This window comes from Thrips palmi, unplaced genomic scaffold, assembly GCF_012932325.1.
Source record: "Thrips palmi isolate BJ-2018 unplaced genomic scaffold, TpBJ-2018v1 HiC_scaffold_8, whole genome shotgun sequence".
Taxonomy (NCBI): Eukaryota; Metazoa; Arthropoda; class Insecta; order Thysanoptera; family Thripidae; genus Thrips; species Thrips palmi.
This window is the reverse complement of record NW_023144635.1, coordinates 9,103,640-9,126,606: the sequence shown is the minus strand read 5'-3', so window position 1 is coordinate 9,126,606 and position 22,967 is coordinate 9,103,640. Positions and strand designations below refer to the sequence as shown.

Below are 22,967 nucleotides of genomic sequence, written 5' to 3'. Positions count from 1 at the left end.
GAGCCCTGGGTGCCCTGGGTGCCCTCGGTGGGTGAGGTAGGCCGCGGCCGTGCTCGCAGTGTAGTCCCCGCAGTCCTCGCCGCCCTTGCTCGCGAAGCGTTATCTCGGAATGCAGGAGGTGTGCATAAATTAAGGGCCGGGACAGCACGCGTCGCAAAGGTGAGGCTTTCCCCGCCGGTGGCCCTGGGGGCTCGCTCCGAACAGCAGCGCTTTCGTCCTTCCTTCTCTCTCGCACCCGTGGGGCGTCCTGTAGGTGCGAGAGAGAGAGAGAGCGCGACAGCGACGAAGCACGCCTCCCTGCGCGGAATGAGCCTGTTGGCGGGGTGTGACCTTTTGGGGCCGCACTGCCGGCGAAGGCCTACGTTTTGCCCCGCCCCGCCCCGCCCCGCCCTTATCACACCGGGCGTGCCGTCAGTCCGGCCAGTGTTTGGGCCGGGGCGCCGTTGTGGCAGGCGAAGGATACGAAGGACAGGTTGGCGGTCCGCAGATAGCGGGGCCGGGACGGGGCGGCACGGGGCGGGGAGAGAGGGGCGGGGTGTGGCGGAGAGAGCGGGGCCGCTACCTGCCGTGCCAGGCCATGCCAGACCCCGCCGCATCGGCCATCCGGCGCTACGGGTCGCGAGCGCGCTCGCAGGTGATGACATTTCCGTCAGTTGGCACGCCTCGCCACGCCACGCCCCGCCACGCCACGCCTCGCCACGCCACGCTGCGGCGTTATCTCCACGTACAGGCGGCACGGGTACCGCGGGTCCGCGGAGGCCTCGCCGTTCTCGCCCTGGACCGAGCACGTGGCGACGCGGCGGCGCACTGTACAGCGTCGTCGCTCTGTCTCTCTCGCACACACACGGGACGCCCCGCGAGTGCGAGAGACGCCGTCCTCGGCCGTTGCGGTGCGACAATTGGATCGCTTCCGGTTTCGGAGAGCACTGCGACGCGGCACACCCGCGTCCCGTCCCGTCCCGCCGCGCTGTGCGAATTTGAAAGTTATCCTTGTCCCCGATTCGCGAGGCGACGCGGCGGCGCGGTGACGGCAGGCTCATTCCCCACAGTGGTGCGTCGCTCTGTCTCTCTCGCACCTTTGCCCGACGCCCCGTGCGTGCGAGAGAGACTGCGTGCCCGGGCGTGCCGGTGGTGGTGCCTGCTGGATTGCCTGTGCCGCTTTGGCGGAGCGTGGCGTGGGCCCGGCCTGTGGGCCCGGCCTGTGGGCCCGGCCGACCGGCCCGTGATGGACAGCCTAATCCACTATCGGTGCTATCGCTATCGCCGAGGTGCCCGAGGGCTGTCGAGCACACTGTCGAGGCGCTCGCACTGTATTGGCCGCGTCCGGCGCGTCGGCCCGCCAGTGGCGATGAGCGCGTCGCGGTGCCTGCTGGCGGCCGGCCGCGCCGCGCTGCAGGGGCTGTGCCGCCCGGACGGACACCACCCCGATGACGATGACGGCCAGGTGCGACGCCCCTGCGGTGCCGCCACTGTCTCGTCTTGTATCTGCAGCGGACCAAAGTCGCGAGGTGTTGGCCGACGATGACCGTCCTCGTGCGGCGATGTGGAGTGGTTCGCTGCCGCGGCTTGGCGCTGGAGGATGGGCCGTTGCTCTCCGCCCCGTCGCCCCGAGCTGCCTCCAGTCGTCCAGCCGCCCCGCTGTTCCTCGCGGTGCGCGGCGATGGCAAGCGTCCAAGCGACTCTCCGGCCCGGACGGACGATCCGAACTTGAGTTTTTTTGGCGGTTCCGTCCCCGCGGCCGCTGCGCCCCGAGTCCTGGGCCTGCCGGCCTGGCGCCTGGCGTCGCCGTGTACCTGGTCGCCATGCCGGATGCTGCCCTATCTGCGGCCGCGTCGGCGGATCTGACGCCCCGTCGGGAGGCGTCGCCGTCGCCTTGCGTCGCCTCCCCCGACTTCACGTCCCCGGACGCGGGGCCGCGCAGGGCCGGCCAGGGCTGCGCGGAGGTTGTTGTTGTTGTTGTTGTTGTCGTCTGCTGGCTGCGCCGGCAGCCCGTCCGACAGGAAGCGCGCGCTGCGATTGGCGCGTTATTACCGTGTCAAGGAGCCAATAAAAGTGGGCTAAATGCTCCCCTCCCCCCTCTTTTGCTCGCGAGGCCGGGTCGGAGTGTACACCGTCCAGTGTATACGCATGGGGCGGATGTCGGGAAGGGCGCGCCGTCCCTTCGGCCTTCTCCCTCGCCGCGTGGATGCGTGCACTGGAAGGGAGGGGACGGCTCGCCGTGGAACTGCGGAGCATGCGAAGCTGCAGCAGGTGCATTCCGGCGACTGCCTGTCTGCCTCGGCTTCGGTCCGCGTCGCCCACGGGTTGCCTTCAGGTTCAGGGGTCTTAAGTCACCCTAAAGAATGGACTCGCACCCTGGTCCTTCGAGGTTGGTTCCATTGCGGCCCCGCGCCTTTTTCCCAGTGAACAGGGCAGCCCCCCCCCCTTCTTTTCCCCTTTTCACTCAGCGCCGCGGCCTTCCGTCTTTCCTCTCCGGTTGTGAGTCTTTCGCCGGCCAAATAGACCGTGTGGATGTTGGCGCGGTGGCTGCTCGCCGCCCGATCGCTGGCTGATCGGTCGGGCAAGAGGAAGGGGGGGGGGGGATAACGCGCTGGCGCGGTGCGCTCGGGGCGCTGCGTCGCGCTGCTTCGGCACGCCGGGAATGTTTTGACTGGTTTTGACGGTGCCGCCGCTACGCGCTCCGCACGCATGACGCATCGCGCGGCGGATGGCGCACTGCAGTGGCGGCGTCGGCGTGTCCCTGCGCGGCCCACTCGGCACCGCGCGGCACTGCTTGGCGGCGCGGGGCGTTGACTCGCGCCGTGTGAGCTACCGCCAGCCGGACCAGCCCACCGCCTCGGCCCGGCACCTCGCCGGCCTGGGAAGAGATTGGGCCCGGAGATGGCGGCGTGCTGAATTTTCAATGGGGCGAATCCATCCGCGTTGCAATTTAGCGTTTCCTGGTCGGCGGCTCTGGCGAGGGCCTGGCTTTGCCTGGCGAGGGCCCCGCCGCCTGGCCTGCCCGGCCTGCCCCGGCCGCGGCGTAGGTATAGCGGCGCTTCCTTTCCTGCGACTGCCGAGCTGCCGAGCGCCTCACGCCGCCGGGTCCCTAATTGTTTTACCGTGGGACTGAGAAGCGGCAGCTTGGCGATGGTGGAGTGGATGGAGGAGGTCCCGCTGCCGCCAAGCCGCCGCGGCGCCGCGCCAAATTGCCTGTTTAGGGGCTGTTGTTTTGACGTGCTGCCGTCTGCCTCCAGTGTCGCTCACAGAGGTTTTTCTCGTGTTGCAGGGCGCGGGTGGCGCGGGCCACCCGGTGCTGTACGAGCTGAGCCACAAGTACGGGCTCCGCACGGAGCAGGTGCCCGAGTCGGAGCTGCCCAACGTGCTGGAGGAGCTCAAGGAGCTGATCCGGCGCGAGATCCGCAAGGAGCTCAAGATCAAGGAGGGCGCCGAGAAGCTGCGCGAGGTGGCCGCCGACCGGCGCTCCGTGGCGGCCATCGTCAAGGCGGCCAACGGCAGGCTGTCCGAGCTGCAGGCCGAGCTGCACGAGCTGGAGGACAAGATCATCATGACGCAGGGGCTGTCGCAGGGCCTGCAGCCCCACCACCACGGCCACCACGGCCACCACCACGCGCTGCAGGCGCCGGCCACCCCGCCCGCCCACCACAACGGCAGAGGTGAGTGAATGCCACTGCCAATGGCGGTAAGGCTGAGTCCCGCAGCCAAAATGGAAACCGCCGAGCCCATCGGGCGGAGGAAGTGGCGGCTCGCCGAAAGACAGAAAGGCAAGACCGGCGGCTCGCTGGCTGTGCCGCGCTGGCTGCTCTCTGACTGATCGATGTCTGCCCGTTCCGTTCCGCGTGGCCGAGTCGGCCGAGACGGGCCGGACGAGCCAGAGTCAGAGCCAGACGACACGAGACATCCGCCATCCGCCCCGGGCCCCGGGCACGACGTCGGCGGCATTTCGGCGGCCGCCATCATGCGACTCATCGGCCGGGCCGCTGGCTGGTCAGCTGGCTGGTCAGCCCGCGCTTGCGGCCCGGCCGGAGGGAAAGTCGATTGGTCGCCCCGTCTCGGTCGCACCCGTGGGGCTGTCCATAGGGGTGCGAGAGAGACAGAGCGACGAATGGCTGGGCTGGCTGCGCCACGCTGTAGCCGATGCCGGGGGCCATGAGGCCAGCTGGGCGGCGCACGTAGGCCGGGCGGGTTGTCCGTCAAGGGCGCAAGGGCGGCGGCATCGGCACCTTACTCATTCATGGCGCGGCAGTCGGTGCCTTTGGCGCGGTGTGGCACGGCCCGGCCGCGCGGGGCTTGGCTTGTCGGGCCGCCATGCAAATTGTGTTCTCTCTCTCCGGTTTCCGGGCCGGCAGGCTGGCGGGCACTGCTTGTCGGAGCCCCGCTCCTGCCGCGGCACTGCCGCACCTTTGCGTCGAGGCCCGCGTCTCGGCGCGCCGTTGACGGCGACGTCGTCGAGGAGGAAGAGGTGGTCATGGTTGTCATTGGGCGACGCGCCCCGCGGGGTGATGTAAGAAACGGGGTCGCCGGGGCAGCGGCCGGCCCGGGGCCCGGGGCACTCGCCGCTCCGCCCCGCTCCGCCCCGCCCCGCGCCCTCCTCCGTTTTCCGTTTGGCCATTTACCGGGCCGCCGTAAATACCGGCTTTGAGGAAGCGGCGGAAAGAAAATAAAAATAAAATGAAAGGCGGGTGGATAAAAAAATGTAAAGTGTAGGGGACGCCGGGAAGGACCTTGTTTGTCTTCATCGGCCACCTTGCCGCCTTGCGCAACGAGCGTCGTTAGCTCACGGCGCCGTAATGGCATGGCCCGGCCCGGCCCGGGATGCTGCCCCGCCACGTCGCCGTGGTGCCGCACGCTGCGCCGCTGCATGCCCGGGGGGACGCCGACGACGCCGAGGCGGTACGTCTGGCCGGCGGCGCGTAGCATTGACATGTCAGCGCGTCGCGGCTCGCGGCGGGGTGATGTCACTCGCGGGCTGCGCCGCCGCGCCAAGGAGGCCGATGATGTGCACTTCGGCGAAGCAGTGTGCGGCCGCGCTGGCAGCGCTGGCGGCGTTGGCGGCGGTCGCAGCGTGGAAAGTGAAATTTGCCGCGCGGGAGAAAAGGGAAGGGAGGGAGGGGGTGTCCGCGGTGTCCGCAGTTTTATGGAGGCTCGCCGTGCCGGCCGCGGCGTGGGAGGAGCGAGGGACGACGGCGCCGCGGGAGCAGCCCGCCAAGGGTCGTACGTCGCGGCGGTCTTGGGGGAGCAGGGCGGTCTCCGAGTCACTCTGCCCGTATGCCTACCGGCTTCCGAGGAGGACGGCGACGGATCGGCCGAGTCGCGGACCCCCGCTGCGTTCGCCGCGGGGGGCGGGGCTCGACTGGGCGGTGGTCCATCCCCAGGAGGGTGGCCGGCCTGGCGGCCTCGCGGCCCACTCCTTTAAAGGGCCGCGGCCGGGCCGACGCGCGCCTATGCAGGCCGTCGGGCCAGGCACGCCAAGCAGGCCAAGCAGGCCAAGCAGGCCAAGCAGGCCCGGCCCGTGAAGCTGCCTGTCCCTCCCGACCTTGCGGGGGACAAGGAAGGACCCTCATGGCGACTCCCATGCGGGTCCCCGTCGATCGCATCGGGTGGACAAGAGGGCAAAGGGGAGAGGGCAAGACAAACGACATGACAGCGGTCTGCCGTCCTCCGGTTTGGGTGTCCGGGACTGGAACGCCTGGCGGGTAGGCCGCTCTGTTACACTCCGGTGTCGTCGGGTTGCCTATCTCGAGTTTCGCAGGCGCCTTGGAACGCCCGGCGGGTAGGCTGCCCCGTTACGCTCCGGTGTCGTCGGGTTGCCTATCTCCGGTTTCGCAGGCGCCGTGGCGTCCATAGACACTTTTTCTTCAAAAGTCTATTGACACCATGTCGACGGCGGCGACTCCGTGGCCGTGTGGCGTTGCGTGTTTAGTTCGTGTTGTTCTTTTTTTGTGTTCCTTAAACGCTGGGGCGATGGACGGGCGCGTCGACGCCTTGACTGAGTGGCTCCGTGCGTGGCCGTCGCTAGGCTCTGACTTAAATTAATCAGCCCGTGATTGGACGGGCGGGGTGGGGCGGGGCGGGGCGTGCAGCTTGCAGCGTGCAGGCCGCGTTATTGATGGCCCGGGTTAGGTGAGGCTGGCCTAGGGCTGCCCTGCCCAGGGGTCGGTGCGGGCTGGTCGGCGCCCAGGATGGCGCGGAGCCATTGGCCTTCGACTCCTCGCACCGCCGACCCGCCGACGGCAAAGAAGCGCGACAAAGTTGCATCGCGGGGCACTCGGGGCCTGCACCAGTGCAACGCCCCCCGCGCCACGCCGCACCCTGCTCGGCCGGCCAGGCACTCCACGTCGTCGATCCCAGCCGTGCCGCGCCGTGCCTGCCCTGGCCGGAGTGAAAGTGGTCATTAGCTGGCTGGAGCGGTTCGCACAGTGTTGCCCTGCCCCGGCCGACCGGCCGCGCGCGCTCTCCACAAGTTGTATTGTAATCCGTTCATTGAACGGACATTGTGTCCAGTGCGGGGCGGGGTGGGGCGGGGCGCGGCGCTTGCCCCGCTGTAATTGGTTTTCCAGCCCGGCTGGCGCGCCGCGCTGCCGCGCTGCCGACCGCGTGCAGCGACCTCGCGGTCGGTCGGCCGGTCGGCCGCGACGCCCCGAGCCTGGCCGCAGAGGCGCCGGGACGTCGACGTGAGCGTCGCCCCCTCGTGAGTGTGTGTGTGTGTGAGAGAGAGAGAAGAGTCGAGGGGTCGTGGCTGTGCGGCACCGCCCACCACCGATCTTCCAATTAAAATCTATCGAGTTTGGGCCGAGCTGACGGGGGCTCTCTGGCCGCCCCTGGCTTGCACGCCACCGGCTGGGCTCCCTCGGTGGCAGCGGGGCCCTCGCGTGATGCCCGCGCCCCCTTTTCCCATCGCCGTCCTTTGACCGGCTTCTAATACCAGGCCGTGTGTGTGTGTGTGTGGTTGCTGTTGTTCGGGACGTCCCAACCCGAAGGGCCATCATCGGCGCACGAAACCCGATGGAAATGGGATTGAGCGCGGGGCGCTCGGCGCCATGCTCGGCGCACGCGACCTCGCTGTCCTCTCCTCTTGTTCGGCGTCGTGTGCCTCGATGTAGGCCAGCAGCGCCGCGAACGCGAATGCGGCGGCGAGGGTGGCGGTCCACTGGCGGTCCACTGGCGGTCCACTGGCGGCCGGGGATGCAGCGTATCCACGTTTCGTTTTCCTCCCCGGCGCGGCTGGCCGGCGGGGCGGGGCGGGCCGGTTTGATGGACTCCGAAAATAAACCCCGAAGCGGCCAAGCGGCGTGGCGCGGACAGGCGCTGGCGCTGCTTCGAGCGCCGCGTGTTGTACCAGCCCGTGCTTGGCGGTGCTGGGAGACCTGGGAGACGGCCGGGAAGGGGGCGGCCGGGATGATGAATGACGCATAACGTCCACGTCATGTCCGCGAGATGTAGCACCCCGCCGACGGCGTGCCGCGGTGCCCTCTGAACTTGCCGCCACGGCCGCGCGCCTGGCTCGGCCTGGCTTGGCCTGGCTTTCCCTCTCACCCACGAGGAGGCCCGCAAGGCCCGCAAGGTTGTTGGCCAAGTGGCGAAACCCAGCCAGCCATCGCGCATCGCGCATCGGACTCGTGGATCGCCGGCGATCGGGCCGGGCCGGGCCGGACCGGGGAAGGAGGAGGCGGGGGGTGTGCGGGGTCAGGCCGGGGCGGGCGGGCCGCGCCGGCGCCTCCCTGGCGCTGGCTGGACGCGAGACGCGAGGTTGCATCAGGGTGCGCGGCGCGGCCGCGCGGGTCGTGTGAGTCGTGCGCGGCGTCCTCCAGGCCTCCGAGTGCCTCCCTCGGCGCCGCGATGCCCCACTGCCGTTGCGTGGCGTCGTGGCGTCGTGGCGTCGCCGTCGGAGGCGCCGAGAAAAAGTAGAGTGATGCTTCTTGACTGCCCAGGAGCGTACTGGTCGAGGAGACGCAGCAGCCCGCCGCCTGGCAGCGGACGCAACGTTTGTGAGCCGTGGAGGGCTCGTGTGTCTCGACGGGGTGCTCGCCCGTGATCGCTGAAGGTCGCGGTTTTTGCTGACTTTCGGCGGCCAGAGCGTCAAATCTAGCTATGCTTGATGGTCTCCCTGTACGTCCTGGTATTCGTAAAACCCCACTCTCCCATGCCCCGCCTCGGAAACGCCTTGGCCACTGCTAGTTTGGGAGCACCAGTCTCGCCAAGTCGGCGACACCTGGCCGTGGTCATGGCCCCCTGGACGCGGTAGGCTGGCCCCGCACAATGGGCGGCCTGCGCTGGGCAGTGTGTCAGGCCGTCGGCGGCCGTCGGCCCCAGGCTGCGCCAGGCCCGCGATGATCGGTTCGTTGTTTCGGTCCAGCGGCTTGCTCGGCTTGCCGGGCTTGCCAGTGCCACCGGCTTGCATGCCACCCGCCCGCTTTCTCCTCCGCGTCGCTCAACGCCGCGCCCGCTGTGTGTATTGTCCCCCGAAACATTAATCCTGGGGGGAAGGGGTGGGGGTATCGGGCCGCCACATCGCGTTTACATCCCAGGCCCCGGCGAGGCATGGCCGAGGCATGGCCAGGGGGCCGCTTCGCTGCTTCCCACGGTGACCGCAGAGACCGGTGGCGCTGGGACTCTCTGCTCCCCGCTGCACCGCGGGCTGCCGCGGACCCGCTCCATTGTGTGGCTGGCCGCGTGGCCGCGGCGCTGCGGCGGGCTAGGCGGGGATGTCACCCACCCGCCGTGGAGGCGGCGCTGGCGGCGACGCTGGCGGCCCACGACGCCCGCTGTCGTGCCTGGCGCCCCTCGCGCGTGGTCTAGGTGGCGCTGCAGACTGAGAGTCGCTTTCCGTCGCGCCGTCTCTCTCCCGCCCATACGGTACGCCCCGTGAGTGCGAGAGAGACGGAGCGGCGAAAGGCGACTCTCGGAATCAGTCTGCTGCAGTGGCGCCTCACGATTTGGGGACGTGTGACCGCGCACGCACGCGTGGAGCGTTTGGCTGTCCGCCAAGGGGTTGTCGTCGTCGTCGTCGTTGTGTCCCGCGCTCGCCGCTCCAGCCCCTTTGCAATCAGGAGGCCCGCTTTGTCTTGTTGCACCTCGCGCACCTGCAACTGGCAGCCGCGCCACTGTCGTGCTCGGGACAAATCGGCCCGCCGGCCGGATTCGCACTTCGCCTTCCCGGTACGCGGTGCGACGCGGTGCGACGCGGTGCGCCCCGCGCGGCCGCCGCGGGGAATCTGGAGCGACGGAGAGAGCGACAGTGCAGCGGAACGATGAGCGACGGCGACGGCGACAGCTGGGCGCCCTGCGGCCAATTAGGAGCGAGGCCCGGCCCTGCGGCCCGTCGGTGCACGCTGCACGCGGCGCAGGCGGTCCTGCCGACCGATTCCGGGCTTTCGTCGCTCTGTCTCTCTCGCACCCTTGCGAGCACGAGAGAGAGAGGCAGGGCGTTGGAAAGCAGCCTGCTGGCCGGCCGGGCTGGCCTGGCCCTAGTGGCAGGCTGTCCCCGAACGCAGATTCGGGAGCGTCGACTGTCGACTCTGGGCCGCCCTGGTGACGCATACGAACGGCTGGACCGCCAAACGCCGCGTGTCGCTGGCGACGCTGGCCCGTCTGGCAGCCCCGGGTTTGGTCGCTCTGTCTCTCTCGCACCCGCTGTCCGCCCCGCGGTAGACACTGTCTGGCGGACACTGTCTGACCCGCGGCCCGCCCCGGGCCGGGTTGAGCCCCAGCCGGCCCCAGCCGGGCAGACCGGTCGCTCACCTTACAGGTTCCTTGTCTCCATGCACGGCCCTGCGGGTCCCTGCCCGTCCCTGCCGCTGCTCTGCCGGTGGGAAGCGGCCTGGCCGGCCTAGCCCACTGGCAGTGTGCGTGCTAATGGGCGCGCTGCTGCGCTCGGGGAAGTCCTGCAGCGCGCAAGTGGAGCAGGCGGGGCACGCCAAGCCGGCGAAGCAGGCCAGTGTGGTGACAAGTGTTTTGGGGCCGGGACTGTGCGAGACTGTGTGTGTCTGTCTGGGCTTTAGTCAGTCTCTGCCCGACTGGCACGGATTTCGCTATTAATGGCACAGCAGGCCCGTGCGCTAAGCTACGCTAAGCTAGCCATCCATCCGTCTGAGCCGCCCGAAAACGTCGTCGTTTAGGCTGGGTGTTGTTTTCTGGGGCATTTAGTGTAATGGTCCGTCTCAAACTTGGTTGCTTTGGGGAAGGAAATAAGACGGTCTGACATTTGCCTGAATGAAAGTAAGTTTCGACAGGGACGGACAAACGTTTTGGCTCGGCCACCCCAGTGGATTGCCGCTGCAACGTGACCCAGGTCCGCGCGAGTCCGAGTCTGGCTCCGTTTTTTCCGTGCGTCATCACTGCCCGGCCGCGGCGGTGCCATGGCGCTGCCTGCCATGGCGGTGCGGTGCTTTTCCCGTCTTTGGTGGCCGTTTTCGTCCGGTTTGCTGCCGGGCGGTGCGCGCCGGTGCCATGGCGGTGCGGGTAAGAGCTGTCTGTGCTTGCGTCAACGATCCTCGCTCGGGCTGCGGTCGGCCGCCGCCGCCGGGGTCCGCACCGCAGCCTCCTGCAGTGCAGCAGCGTCCCGGCCTGACGGCCTGACGGGCCTGACCAGCGGTTCCGGAGAGTCGCCCCGTCGCGCGGCCTCTCTCGCACCTCCACGGGGCGGCCCGTGAGTGCGACAGGGACAGAGCGACGCGGCGACGCTGCGGGCCGGGCCGGGCCGGGCAGGCCGCGAGGCCCAAAGCCGGCGAGCGAAAGTGAGTGAGGCTGGATCCTGGAAAGGGGAAGTGGAGTGGCGGTGTGGCCGCGGCGGGACGGGACTCACTGTTTGCTGCGCCGCGCTGCCGCGCTGCACCGTGACTCTTTCTTGTCATGATTGGCTTGCGACGCGACGAGCGACGTCTTGCTCCTGAAAGTGAAAACGGCCGCGACCCGATGCCGGCCGATCCAGGTCGCCGCACTGCGCGCCAGATCATTGAAACGCGGCGGGCTTGCTCGGCCCTCGGCTGGGCCTTGCCGGCAAGCATTGCGATTAATGGGCGTTGCGTCAGGTCCCCGCCGATCGGCGCGTCCGGGCGCGACGCCGAGGTGCTTTGTCTTGGCGAGGATCCGCGCCGGTGGCGGACGGTGTTCCCGGCGTCGCGGGGAGGTTCGCGCAGCAGGTCCGCCATAGCACCTCGCCGCCGTGGGCCGCGTCTGTCCGTCGTGATGAAGCAATTTGTCTTCTTCTAACAAGCCGCCGTCTGTGTCCCCGGCGCTGTCCGGGCCTCGCCGCGGCGGAGATTCCATCGCTGTCGTCACTGACCCGCACCGCCTCGCCGCGCCCCGCCCGCGCCGCGCCCGAGGCCCAGTCGATTACGCGCAATTGGCCGCCAGACCTAGTTGAGCGGGACCTGCGGGACCTTCCACGCTTCCTTCCTTTCTTTGTCCCCGTTGCGCAACGCACGCCGGCAGGCCCGCCCGGCCCACCCGGCAGGAGCAGGGGGGCATTTGAGGGGGGGGGGGGGGTGCTTCTGTCTACTCCTGTCTGGTCGACGGCGCGGAAATTGAATTAGGAAGCCCTCCACTTCCCGCTTGCGCCGGGCTTGCTTGGCGCAGAGAGGCTCGCGGAAAGGCGTGTGTCCGTCCGCCGGGGTGGCCGCCCTGGCCGTCCTGGCGGCAGGGGATGCCTACGGCTACCCGTGGCGCGCACCTAGGGTACGGGGCGCTCGTCGAGTGGGAGAGAGACGGGGACGGTAGGCTCACCGCCACGCCGCGCCACGCCCCACGAACCTGGCGGACGCGTGTTCCCTTGCTTTGTGGCGGCACGGCGAGGAAGAGACGAGACCGGCGAGGCGAACGGAACGCGAACCGAGAGGCCGCGAGGGGAACGTGGCTCGTCTTTTTATGATAATGGCGGATGGCTGCTTGTGTTCTGGTGACTGAATGGCAGCGTTGTGGGCGTCACGCGAGTTGAACGACACGGCGACACGGCCGCGGGGAAGCTCTCCCCCGGCCCGCCAGCCCCGCCTTGCGAAACCCGTCGCTCCGGAAGGCCGAATTGTGAGCGAGTATGGCTGAGCTCCGCTGTGCTGGGCCGCGCCGCCCCCTCGTGGTTGGGAATGGAAGCGGCCGGGCTCGTTGGACCGGCCGGCCTGCCTGCTCGGCCTGCCTCTCCGCGGCCTCCACAGCGCGCCTCTGCCCGTCCGCGTCCGCCCGCCGCGACATTGACCCTTTGACCGGCGGTGGCGGTGCCAACCGCGCAAGGCAGCCAGGCAGCGCCCGCCCGTCCTGCGCTGGCCTTCCCCACTACACTGGCGGGCTGACTGCTCGTCCGGCGCGCATCGACGCCCTGCCTCGGTGCCTCGTGCACCTCGTTGCACGTCGTGGCGGCCACCGGGAACACCGCTCTTCCGTCGCGCGACGCGGCCGCTGCATCAGCTGACGCAACGAGGCGGGGCGGGGCGGGCGGTCCGTGTTGCCGCCTTTTCGGAGGGTTCCGTTTCGCTTGGCTTGACACGCACTCGTCTCGCCGTCCCTCTCCTCTGCAGCCTGCCGGTGCAGTGGACTTGCCAGTGGACGCGCCACACGCGCGAGGCCCGCGCAACGCAACGCGCAACGGGGCGATGCACCGCGACGGCGGGGCGAGGATGAGGAAGAGCACCGCCGGCTGGAAAAAAAAAATGGGCAGGGGCGTTGGCCGCCGGCTGTTTCTGTTTCCGGGCCGACGGAGCGGAGGAAGCGGCAGACGCGTCCCACCGCGGACTCGCAAGCACTCACACACACACACACCTACACACGCTGCTCTAACGCTCACACACACGCGCGCTCAGTCTTTGACTCAGTGCTGCATTCCACTGATGGGACTCCATTCCGGATGTGCGCCTTGGTGTCGACGCCGCGCACGCCGCGCACCTGCCCCTTCCTCCGCACGCGACGCGCCGGCCCAGCGATGCCGAAGGGCCGTTTGGCCGCTCTGTCCCGGTCGCACGTTATAAGGGGTGCGAGAGAGACAGAGCGACACGCCTGGGAAGGGCACTGTGATCTCTGACCCTCTGACACGCTTCTTTTTGTCTGTTGCAGATGCCGTGGCGTCGCCGGCGGCCGGGCAGGCGTCGACGCCCAACCCGGAGGACGGCATGTACAGCGGTGACCAGCGCCTCATCTCGCTGGAGAAGCAGCTCAACATCGAGCTCAAGGTGGGCGTCTGGAAGTGTAGCCGAGTGTCCCCGACGGCGTGCCGCCGCGCCGTGGCTGGCCTACTGCCGCGCCTCGGCGCGTGTCTCCGTGACGGTGGCGGCCGGAGGCACCGCGGCGCTGGCGTGCTGGCGTCAGGACTCAGGATGGGTCTTTGTAGGCGCCTCGCCACGCCCCCTCGGCGGCAGTGAACTTGAGGCGGCGGGGCGTGGGTCCCAGGTGTCGAAAGCGGGCCCACTGTAGCCTCTCCAGGTCCACGGCCCCCGGGGTTGCCGCAGGTCAAGGCTGACCGGAATGCTCGTCTGTGGGCGCGGTCCTCGGCCTCCCTCCCCGAAACTGAAGCCGTATTCCTCCTGTTGCAGGTGAAGCAGGGCGCCGAGAACATGATCCAGAGCCTGACGTCGCGCAGCGGGCACTCGCGCGACAAGAAGCTGCTGGCCGAGGCGCAGCAGATGCTGCAGGACTCGAAGGTCAAGATCGAGTTCCTGCGCATGCGCACCGACAAGCTCAAGAAGCAGCAGCCCCAGGCGTACCGCGCCGATACCCCGAGCAATGGCGACCACCCCAAGTGTGAGTATCGCCTCGCCCGAGGCAGGACGGTGGCGCCCTCCCCCGGCGAGACCCCACGCGTGGCGGCGTGGCGCGCCAGGATGCCGGCCGAGTGGCCGAGCGAGGCGGCGTCGCGGCGTGGCGGGGGCGGCTGGCCGCGACTAGAGTCCGCGACCACGGCGACGCGCCGCGCGGAATGGAGCAAAGTGAAACACGTCGAGAGTTGTCCCCGCCACTGCGTCCGCACACCGGCCGCACTGCGTTTCTTGAACGGCGCGAGAGGTGGGGCGGGTCGCGCCGGGGTCGGGTCGGCGCCTTTTAATAGCGCCATTGGGGGGCGGGGCGATGCGGGGCTGGCCCCCGTTTTCGAACACGGTGCGGCGTGGCGTGGCGGGCGTCGCTGGGCGCCGCGACGCTGCGCGACGCATCGGCACTGGCCGCGCTTCGCGCCGTGGTCTGTTCTGTTCGTCTGTTGGGCCCGGCCCCGGCTTGGCGACGGCTCGCTTTGCTTGTCTTTGCCTGGCTTTGCCTCGCCGCGCGAAAACCGGCGCGGGAGCGACGTGCGTGCGTGCCGTGTTCGCGAGAGACAGCGCGCGCGAGCGTGAGTGAGTGTCACGATGCTGCTGCCGTACCGCCGCCCCCTCAAGATGTCGGCGTCGCGGCCGGCAGGTGAGACGACTGGTCCGTCCGCGCGCAGTCCGCGCCTATCCGTCCCGCCCCCTCCCCCCGCGTGTGTGGGGGCTCGGGCTGACCTCGGCGCCGGGACCTAGTCCAACAGCAGTCCAGCCCCGTTGCCCCCCCCCCCTTTTCCACCTGTTTAGGGCTCCGGTCGGCCAGCACGTTTATTCATGGGGACGAGTGCGCCGAGCTGCGCTGCACGGCTGCATGGCGGGCGGGCAGGCCATGGGCAGACCCGGCCAGACCCGCTCCGCTCCCCGGTCAAGGTTCCGGTCCAGGTTGCCAATTGCTCGGCCGGCGACAGGTTGGCGAGCAGGGCCCCGGCAGGGCTGGGTGGCTGGGTGACCCGGACGTGTGGGCATCTCCCTTGCCCTCCCCGCCCCTCCAACAGCGCCGCAGGGATGACCCACTCGGGTGGTTTGGTTTCAAGGAATGCACGTCTTGGTTCACCCGTTAGAGCAACTAGCCTCACTAAACTAATAGCAATAAAGGGCATTGGTGGGGCCCTTATTCTTTTACGTTGGTGATTAGCTTCGTTTGCGTCATTTCTGCACTGTGGCTCGCTATGGTGGCGAAATGTAAACGAAATGTCGCATTCACTCCTTTCCCCTCTTCACTCGTTCCGTGCTCGGTGGTCTTGACAGTTTGTCTTTCCCGCCACAGCGCTGGAGAGCCGCACCTACGAGTCGAACCTGGAGCTGCCGCTGGAGGAGCGCGTCGAGGAGCTCCGGCACCGCCTGCGCATCGAGGCGGCCGTCGTGGAGGGCGCCAAGAACGTGATCCGGCTGCTGCAGCAGAGCACCAAGGTGACCGACAAGCGCGCCCTGCAGGAGGTGAGTACTCGCCGCGTGGCCGCGCACGCTCGTGCGTAAGGAAGGGAGGGTATTAAATGCATAGCAGCCAGCACCATGACAAGCGTGTGTATGCGTGTGTGTGTGAGAGAGAGACCGTGTAACTGAGGAAAAAGTTGCCGAGCCGTCGTGCGATGACGGAGGGCCCTGTCATGGCGCCCTGGCAGATTTCCGCGCTGAGAAATGTTGATTAATTGGCTGAGCAAGCCGGCAAGCCAGCAGACCAGCAGGCCAGCAACACCCACCGCGGCTCCTGTCTTTGTCTGCGCGGCCATGTATGGTCGCAGCCACTTAACGCCGGTCGGCCGGCCGGCCGTAGAGGCTCCGTGGCGCTGCAGGGCGTGGACGCCTGGAACGAAACGCTGCGACTTGGGGGTCTCGGCGAGGCTCGGCGAGAGTTTGCCCCGGAGAGCGACGTCGCGCTGGATTGTTTAAAATCCGGCCCCTGGTTGCTGTTGTTGAAACGCTTGCTCTTCGATGGGTTTGCATGCCGTCGCGGCGGCTTGATGGTCCTCTTCGTGCGCGGCCTGTTCTCACGTCGGTGCTAGGCATTGTCTTCCGTGGCCTGCCCGCGCTGCCCGCTCTTAGCGTGTCATCGTCGTTTTGCATTCTCTCTGCTGGTAAAATTTGCGTGGTCGCCGTCATCGTCGCTGGGTGTGTGTTGTCGTCGTCGTCGTCTTCGCCCCCTCCTTTCCCCGTGCTCGTCGGCTGCGGCGAGGTTTGCCGACCCCTGCTCGTTCCCACCACTCCAATTAACCTGGCCGTCCGAAACTCGACCCTGGAGGCCCCAGAGGCCGTGGCGCGCGGGAAGACTTGGTGTAAAAGGCTGCCGGCCACTTGGCCGTCCGTCTTGTTTGGCGCGGCTTGGCGGCGAGGATGCGGGCACTGGCGCCGGCCTCGCGCCGCGTGCGCCGGGGCGTGCGGCCCGGTAGCGGGACGCTCCTGCTATCACGCGAGCGATGCGCGCCGAGCCCCACTTTGCCCCGCCCCGCCGCAGCCCCGCCGCAGCCCCCGTTGGCTCGAGTCGCCAGGCGCCGCGCCGCCGCCGCGCCGCCACACCCCCCGCACGCCCTTCGCGCGCATGCCGCCCCACATACCTGTTGGAGGGGTGGCGTGCGTGCGTGCCGCGTGCCGCTCCAGAAAGACCGCGCCGTCGGCCGTCGCGCACGGCGCCGTGCCGCACGTCGGGCGGCGCGTGCGTGCGTGTATCGGGGAGGAGGACGGTCAGGACGCGGCGCAGGAACTTGCGTCTATCGCACCGAAGGACCGAAGGGGGAGGGGAATACGCAAATAGCCCAGCCGCTGGCCCAGCCCAGACCGTGGGCCTCGCCGCCGTGGTCCGGCTGGCCCGCGCCCAGCACGCCCCTGCACGCCCCTGCGCGTCGGAGGGGGTGGGGGCGAAAGGCCGCTGGGGCAATCTAGGATTGTGCCGCCAGTAGTAGCCGATTCGCACAGCTGGTGCTGAGGCTCGCCTCGCCTCGCGTCGCCCCGTGCTCCGACTGGCCTCGTGTCACCGTGTGTCACCGTGTCCGCCGCGCGTCGCGTCGTGTCATGCCACCATGCCGCTGACTCAGGAGTGGGCGGTGCACGCCCAGCTGACTATCGGCCCGGCCGCGCCGCCGTCGTCGTCGTCATCGTCGTCGTCCCGCGGCTGCAGCATGCCGCCGCTGTCGGGAATGTCCGGGGCAGATGGCGTGCGCCTCGAGTGCTCGTGGCGGCCCTTCAGTGTAGCCGCGCCCCCGTCGACGCCGCCCCTGCAGGGCCTGCAGGCCAGCAACCCGCTGTGCCAGCCGCACCCCGCGTACGGCTTCCAGCGGGGCAGTATCCTGTTCACGACGTCGCCGCCCCCGGGCTGCGGGGCCGTCGTCGCCAACGCCTTCCACGGCCGCCAGGACTCTGGCTACAACAGCGAGCTGTCTGCGGCCGCCTCGCACGCGCCCACCCCCGCGCCGTCCGCGCGCCGTCAAGCTCCCGCCTACGGGCGGCGCTGCAAGACCACCTGCAGCATCACGCTGTGCACAGTGCCGTGCCCGCCCCTGGAGGCTGCGCCCGCAGCGCCGCCGGCAGTGCTCCCGCCGCCGCCAGTGGAGGCGTCGCCGTCCTGGGCGTGCCCGTCGACGGCGCTGCGGACGGTGCGCGACGCGGCCTCGCAGACGCACGCCTCGGAGGACAGCGCCCCGCCTTCGGACTGCTCCAGCGCGCAGGGGCCGCTGGGGGCGCCGCGCGGCGCCAGGGGGCTGCCGTACACCGCGCGGCGCCACCGCACCCTCCCGGCCACCCTGGCCGCCAGCACCTGCACCGACACCGACACGGACCAGGTGCGCAGCGCCGCCACCCGCCGGCCCCACTGCCCACTGCCCTTGCTCCCGGCCACTGCCACGCTCCGCAGCCCATCGCGCGGCGTGACGTGACGCACGTCCCGGTGCCCTTGAAGGCCTTGACCGTCGCGATGACGAGCCTGTCAAACGCGCGCTTTCCGCCCCGCCCCCGTGAAATGGCAATGTCCTCTTTGACTGGGATTCGCCAAGGGGGCGGCCGTCAGTGTGACGGTCGTGTCATTTTCTATTTTCGGGACGGCCCCCCGCACGGCCCACCCCGCACGCCGCACGGCGCACTTCCGCGTCGCGTATCTCGGCTCGAGTTTTCCGCCAAAGTTGGGGCGTTGTCGTCATGGTCGGTATTTCGTGGTATTTCGGCAGCGGTGCCAAACGGCCCGCGGGTTGCCTCTTCGGCCTCACGCCGTTCTGAGGACGCAGACGCAGGTCGAGGGCGGCAGCGGCGGCAGCGTGGACACCTGTTCCTCGTACAATCGTGCCGAAGAGGGTGCGTGCATGCCGCGCGCGACGGCTTGCACCGCGGCGCCTTGGGCCCCGGCCAGCCGCCGCCTCTCCCCCCTTCTCTTCACGAAGCGCCCCGCCGCGCGCCACCCACGCCACGCTGCGGCCGCGGAGGTGGAGCTTTCATCGCCCCACTGAAATTATGCAGCCGTCGCTGCTTGTATTCGCCTCGGTCGGGGGATGTTTGGGGCTGTACCTCGAGGAGGCGAGTCACCGATATTTTCTCTTGGTTCTCCCCTTCCCTGTCGCGGGCCCGGGAGCAAAGGCAGTGTGGCGGTGATGAGACACTAGGCGTCGGGGCGCCGTAGCGCAGCCACTGACTCGTCCGTGACCCCTGCGTTGTGGCAGGCTTGCGGATGGACGCCCAGGGTGCCGCCGCCGCCGCGGTGGCCGCGCGCCGAGCCGCGCCCCGCCACCCCACCGCGGCCCCAGCAGCTCGCCCAGCAGCTCGCCCAGCAGGTGAAGCAGGACCAGCAGGCCGCCGCGCCCGAGGTTCCGCAGCAGCAGCGGCCCGTGCGGCCGCGCACCGTGCACATCGACGTCTACTGCACGGGGTCGGACGAGGACGCCGACGGCGACGCCAGCTCGTCGAACGACGAGCTGGACTCGGACGCGTCGCCACAGACGGTGTTCGAGTCGGACGGCGTGCGCGTGGTGCATGCCCGCCGCCACCGCGACGCCCTGCCGCACGCCATGCTGCCGTGCGCGCCGCGGCGAGCGCAGAGTTGCCGCTACACGCCCGACGACGCGCTGCCCGCCTACGCCCAGGCCGTGGCCGCGGCCAGCCGAGCGGCCAGCAGCAGGGACTCGAGCTTCAGCTCGCTGTACCCGTCGCGCACCAACACGGAGCGCAGTCTGCAGAGCTTGCAGAGCCTCCAGAGCCTGCAGAGCCTGCAGAGCCTGGCCACGCTGAGCATCACGGGCAGCGTGACGCAGAGCGACAGCTTCGACTACGCCGACTCCGTGGACCGCGCGCGCATCCTGGAGAAGGAGAAGCACTGGGCGGTGGACAACAACAAGACGTGGCGCTGTCCGCGCGACGAGCGGCTGGAGAGGCGACGCGTCCAGCAGGAGCAGCGCGTGCAGCGTTTCCAGCATTTCCTCGACGAGCACCCCGGCGTGCTGGACGTGCAGCAGCTGGACACCACGACGACGGACTCGGACTCGTGCTCTGGCAGTGAGATGGCCTGGAGCTTTGGCCGCCACTCGTCGGCCGCCTCGTCGCAGTCACGCTCGCGGCCCGCCAGTGCGGCGAGCGTGGCGAGCGTGGCGAGTGGCGGCTACGGCACCTTGAAGAGGGACGCGACCGTCCGCCGCGCCCCCGTCGCCCCTCCCGCCACCGACGCCGTGACTCCCCGAGGCCCAGCCTCCAAACCCGTGGACGTGCCCGTCGTCAAGACGACCCCCGCCACGCCGCTAGCCCTCCCCCGCGCGGACGTGGCCGGACCCGAGCCCTTGTCGGCGTTCTCCAGGCTCACGAGCGCCGGCCCGTTCGCGGCGCAGGGCGGGGGCGGGGGCAGTCTGCCGGGCAAGCTGCCTGCCAGCGCCTTCGCGCCCTTCTGCGGCACGCAGCAGACGGCCTCCCGCTTCGGCGCGGTGCTGGGCCTGAGGCGCCCCGGCCACCACGTGGGCCCCGCCAAGAACCCCGAGTGCTCTTGCGACAGCTGCGCGCACTACTACCGCGCCCAGGCGCAAGCTCGCGCCCAGGGCCGCGCGCGCTCCATGGACGGGGACTGGTGGGGCTTGGTGGGGTCGGCGGCGTCGTCCTCTGTGTGTCGCCCTGGCCTGCCAGGCCCGCCGGGCCGGGGGCTGTCCATGCCGCCCGAGCCGCGGCCCGGGGTGCTGGGCGCCGGCCCCCCGCCCCATCGCCGTGGCGGCCCAGGCGGCCCCGTTGCGGGTCCCCGCGGTCTGGTTGGCGGAGGCGGAGGCGGCCTCAGTGACCTGGACCTCGGCACGCCCGTGTGACTTGATGACTTGCTTCCGCCGTTTTGCGTGTTGCGCATTGCGTGTTTCTCTGTAGCTGCTGGGGATGCCGGTCCCCTCGCGGTGCCCGGTCCCTCATGCCCACCTTGTTTCCATTTCAACGCCGCCAATGTTTGTCTTTGCTCGACCACTGGTTTTATCTAGTTTTTTTTCCGCTTTTGTCAGAATAATCCTTTTATATTTTCGAGTTGTATGTGTAGTCTGCTGTGTGTTTTTAGCCGATTTATACCGGTTGCATACGTTCTTATATTTCTCTGTTAGAATGGAACCAAGTATGAAGTGTGTGTGTGTGTGGAACTTCTTTTTCTAATGTCATGGTGCTGCTGCTATTATTATGTAGTGGAGTACAAGGGAGTCCCTTTAGACCATCCAAGCAATAATTCTAGTGGGAAAGAGGGTGAGTTTCCTCTCTCCCCTAAATAGTGTATTTTTTTACTTATCTCCCCATGCGGTTTCCTTCATTATTGTCATACTCTTTTGATTTCAGGCACAAGCAAGTTTATCAGAATCAAGTCGGAAGCTGGATCTTCTGAGAAAATCCCTGGAAATGCGACGTGCTGAATTGCCGCCAGATTCTCCTGCTGCTGCTCAACTCAAAAGGGAACTCCAAAATGCTCAGGCAGCTAGCCCAGTACCTGTAACATACACTAGTCTTCAGCCTTTCCGTGATGGGAATATGCTTGATAAGCCTCAACATCAAAGTACGGGCACAAGGTCTCAGTCTTTGAGTAGAGCTGCATTTGTCACTGGAAAATTAGAAGTATGTAGAGGCTTTAAACTTCTGAACTCTTTAGAGTTTTCATGCGAATCGTGGTAGATAACATTGTTGCAATCTTCTGATTTAAGGTTCGGTTAATGGGTTGCCAAGATCTCTTGGAGGAGGTTCCTGGAAGATCCAGAAGAGACAAAGATTCTACGTCAAGTCCTAGTGGTGATTTAAGATCTTTTGTAAAAGGAGTCACAGGCCGAAGCTCTAGTAAATCATACAGTATAAAAGATGAGACCAGCAGTAAGTTCTCTCAGTGTTTTCTGTCCTTTCATATCAAAGTACCAGTTACGTACTAAAATCTGCAATGATTATTTTCTCTTCAGATGAGATTATGGCTGTGATAAAGCTCGATAATCAAACTGTGGCTCAAACGAATTGGCGTCCTTGTTCACAACAGGCCTGGGACCAGAGGTTTGTTTGAATTTAATGGCAAATTGCAGCTGTTTAGATCAGCAAATAAAAACTAAACTTTGTTATGTTCTTGTTTGGTCAATATTTTTTATTTTTCATTGGCAGATTTTCCATTGATCTGGACAAGTCCAGAGAGCTTGAAGTTGGTATTTACTGGCGAGATTGGCGTTCTCTCTGTGCTATTAAGTTCTTACGGCTGGAGGAGTTCATAGATGATATACGCCATGGTATGGCTTTGCAGTTAGAGCCTCAGGGTCTTCTCTTTGCAGAGGTAATGAGTTTGTTGCACTTTTTTATTTTACATTATTTTTATAAAGAGAAACTTCTTTTTACATTCTTTTTTTGTGTTTTCAGATTAAATTCCTGAATCCTATGATTTCACGAAAGCCTAAACTTCGTCGACAGAGGAAGATTTTCAAGCAACAAGTTAAAAACTTCCCTAGAGCAACTCAAATGAACATCAATGTTGCAACCTGGGGCCGCTTGTTGAAGCGATCTTCTCCATCTATCCAGAACAACAACAATCATGGAAATTCTCGCTCTGCGTCTGAAAGCCCTCCATCAGGTCGGTCTGCCCGACAACTGAAGCTTGGAGAAAATGGAAATAGACATTTAAATGGTGGACATTTGCTTTTATTTCTTAAGAAAATTTGAATTAATTGATACCTAACTTAAATTTCAAAAATGATATGCACATGAAGGACTATTGTAGTTTGCAATGGTTGATAAAAGAATGCTTGATCTGTGCAGGCATTGAGCCGCTTGATGCTACTCTCGTGGAGGACAAGGCAGAAGCACCTGGAGAGGCTCCCGACCTCCAGACGGCGGGGCTCTCTGGTGCTCGTCCCCTTGGTCTTGGAGTGGCGGTCCTACCTCCCCTCCCGCCCGACGTTGCCTCCAACCAGTTCCTTCCATCTAGTATGGCTCACAAGAAACGGACTTCACCACTTCCCACCCCACCTCCGCCACCACCGCCAAGGCTTGATCCTGAGGTAAATACTTTTCTCATACTATTTGTGGGGGAATTGGACTTGTGTTCTGTATGCATTGTGCTGTTTGCCTTTGTGCTTTTGTTTTGAATGCACTCAGACATCTGGTTTTAAAATATCCTTTGTAGGTCAACAGCTTGTGTTTGAAATACGGATTAGTGAAGGCAGTGTTTTGACTTATCCTTTCACAGGAACAACGTTTTATTGGTCTTTATCTTTATTTCATCTTTCATTTCAGAATAGGTTTCTTCAATGGTGTTCTGGCTCTATTTTTCTTTCATACGACTCTGTTTCCCCCTCTTGTCTGCAATTTCCATGCTTTCCTTTGTATTTCATTCCCATCAGTATTTTGAAGAGCAGTTACTGTTTAGTACCAATGCACCATCTTGAGCAATAGATACGATAGCTGCACCTGTTTATAGTTGCAGAGTGCACTTCGGGAGTTTGACTTTCTGCATCAGGAGGGGTCTCCTGATCAACTTCATCGTCGCCTTAGTGGACCTCTTATACGGCCACTATCGATTCCTGGCCCTGATCAGCAACAACCCTCTCATTCAAGTCAACAGCGCTCTCCTTCACCCCAACCGGTCGTAGAGTTCCCCCAGGATGAGGTACCTTGAAATGTGCTAGCAGAGTATTGTGTTGAGCAACTTTCCTTGTAGCATGGCTTCCAGATCGCATGTACATGTATGTAATTAATTTTGATCAGCGGGAGCATGGAAATTCAGTTATGTTCTTTTGTTGA

At 66.1% G+C, this 22,967-nt stretch overlaps 1 protein-coding gene across 4 annotated transcripts in view; it reads left to right on the top strand.

The window, feature by feature from the left end:
• Positions 1–22,967, top strand: part of LOC117653513 (serine/threonine-protein kinase N) — a 38,309-nt gene that overhangs the window by 10,316 nt on the left and 5,026 nt on the right. For 2 of the 4 annotated variants that reach the window (XM_034399234.1, XM_034399232.1), the window contains exons 2-12: positions 3,269–3,656; positions 13,042–13,157; positions 13,518–13,725; positions 15,046–15,215; positions 20,541–20,813; positions 20,900–21,062; positions 21,146–21,233; positions 21,339–21,504; positions 21,588–21,852; positions 21,984–22,225; positions 22,645–22,833. In XM_034399234.1, the coding sequence (XP_034255125.1) occupies positions 3,269–3,656; positions 13,042–13,157; positions 13,518–13,725; positions 15,046–15,215; positions 20,541–20,813; positions 20,900–21,062; positions 21,146–21,233; positions 21,339–21,504; positions 21,588–21,852; positions 21,984–22,225; positions 22,645–22,833 (2,268 nt within the window). The remainder of the gene's footprint in view (positions 1–3,268; positions 3,657–13,041; positions 13,158–13,517; positions 13,726–15,045; positions 15,216–20,540; positions 20,814–20,899; positions 21,063–21,145; positions 21,234–21,338; positions 21,505–21,587; positions 21,853–21,983; positions 22,226–22,644; positions 22,834–22,967) is intronic. The other 2 variants (XM_034399235.1, XM_034399236.1) reach the window with 2 other exon arrangements.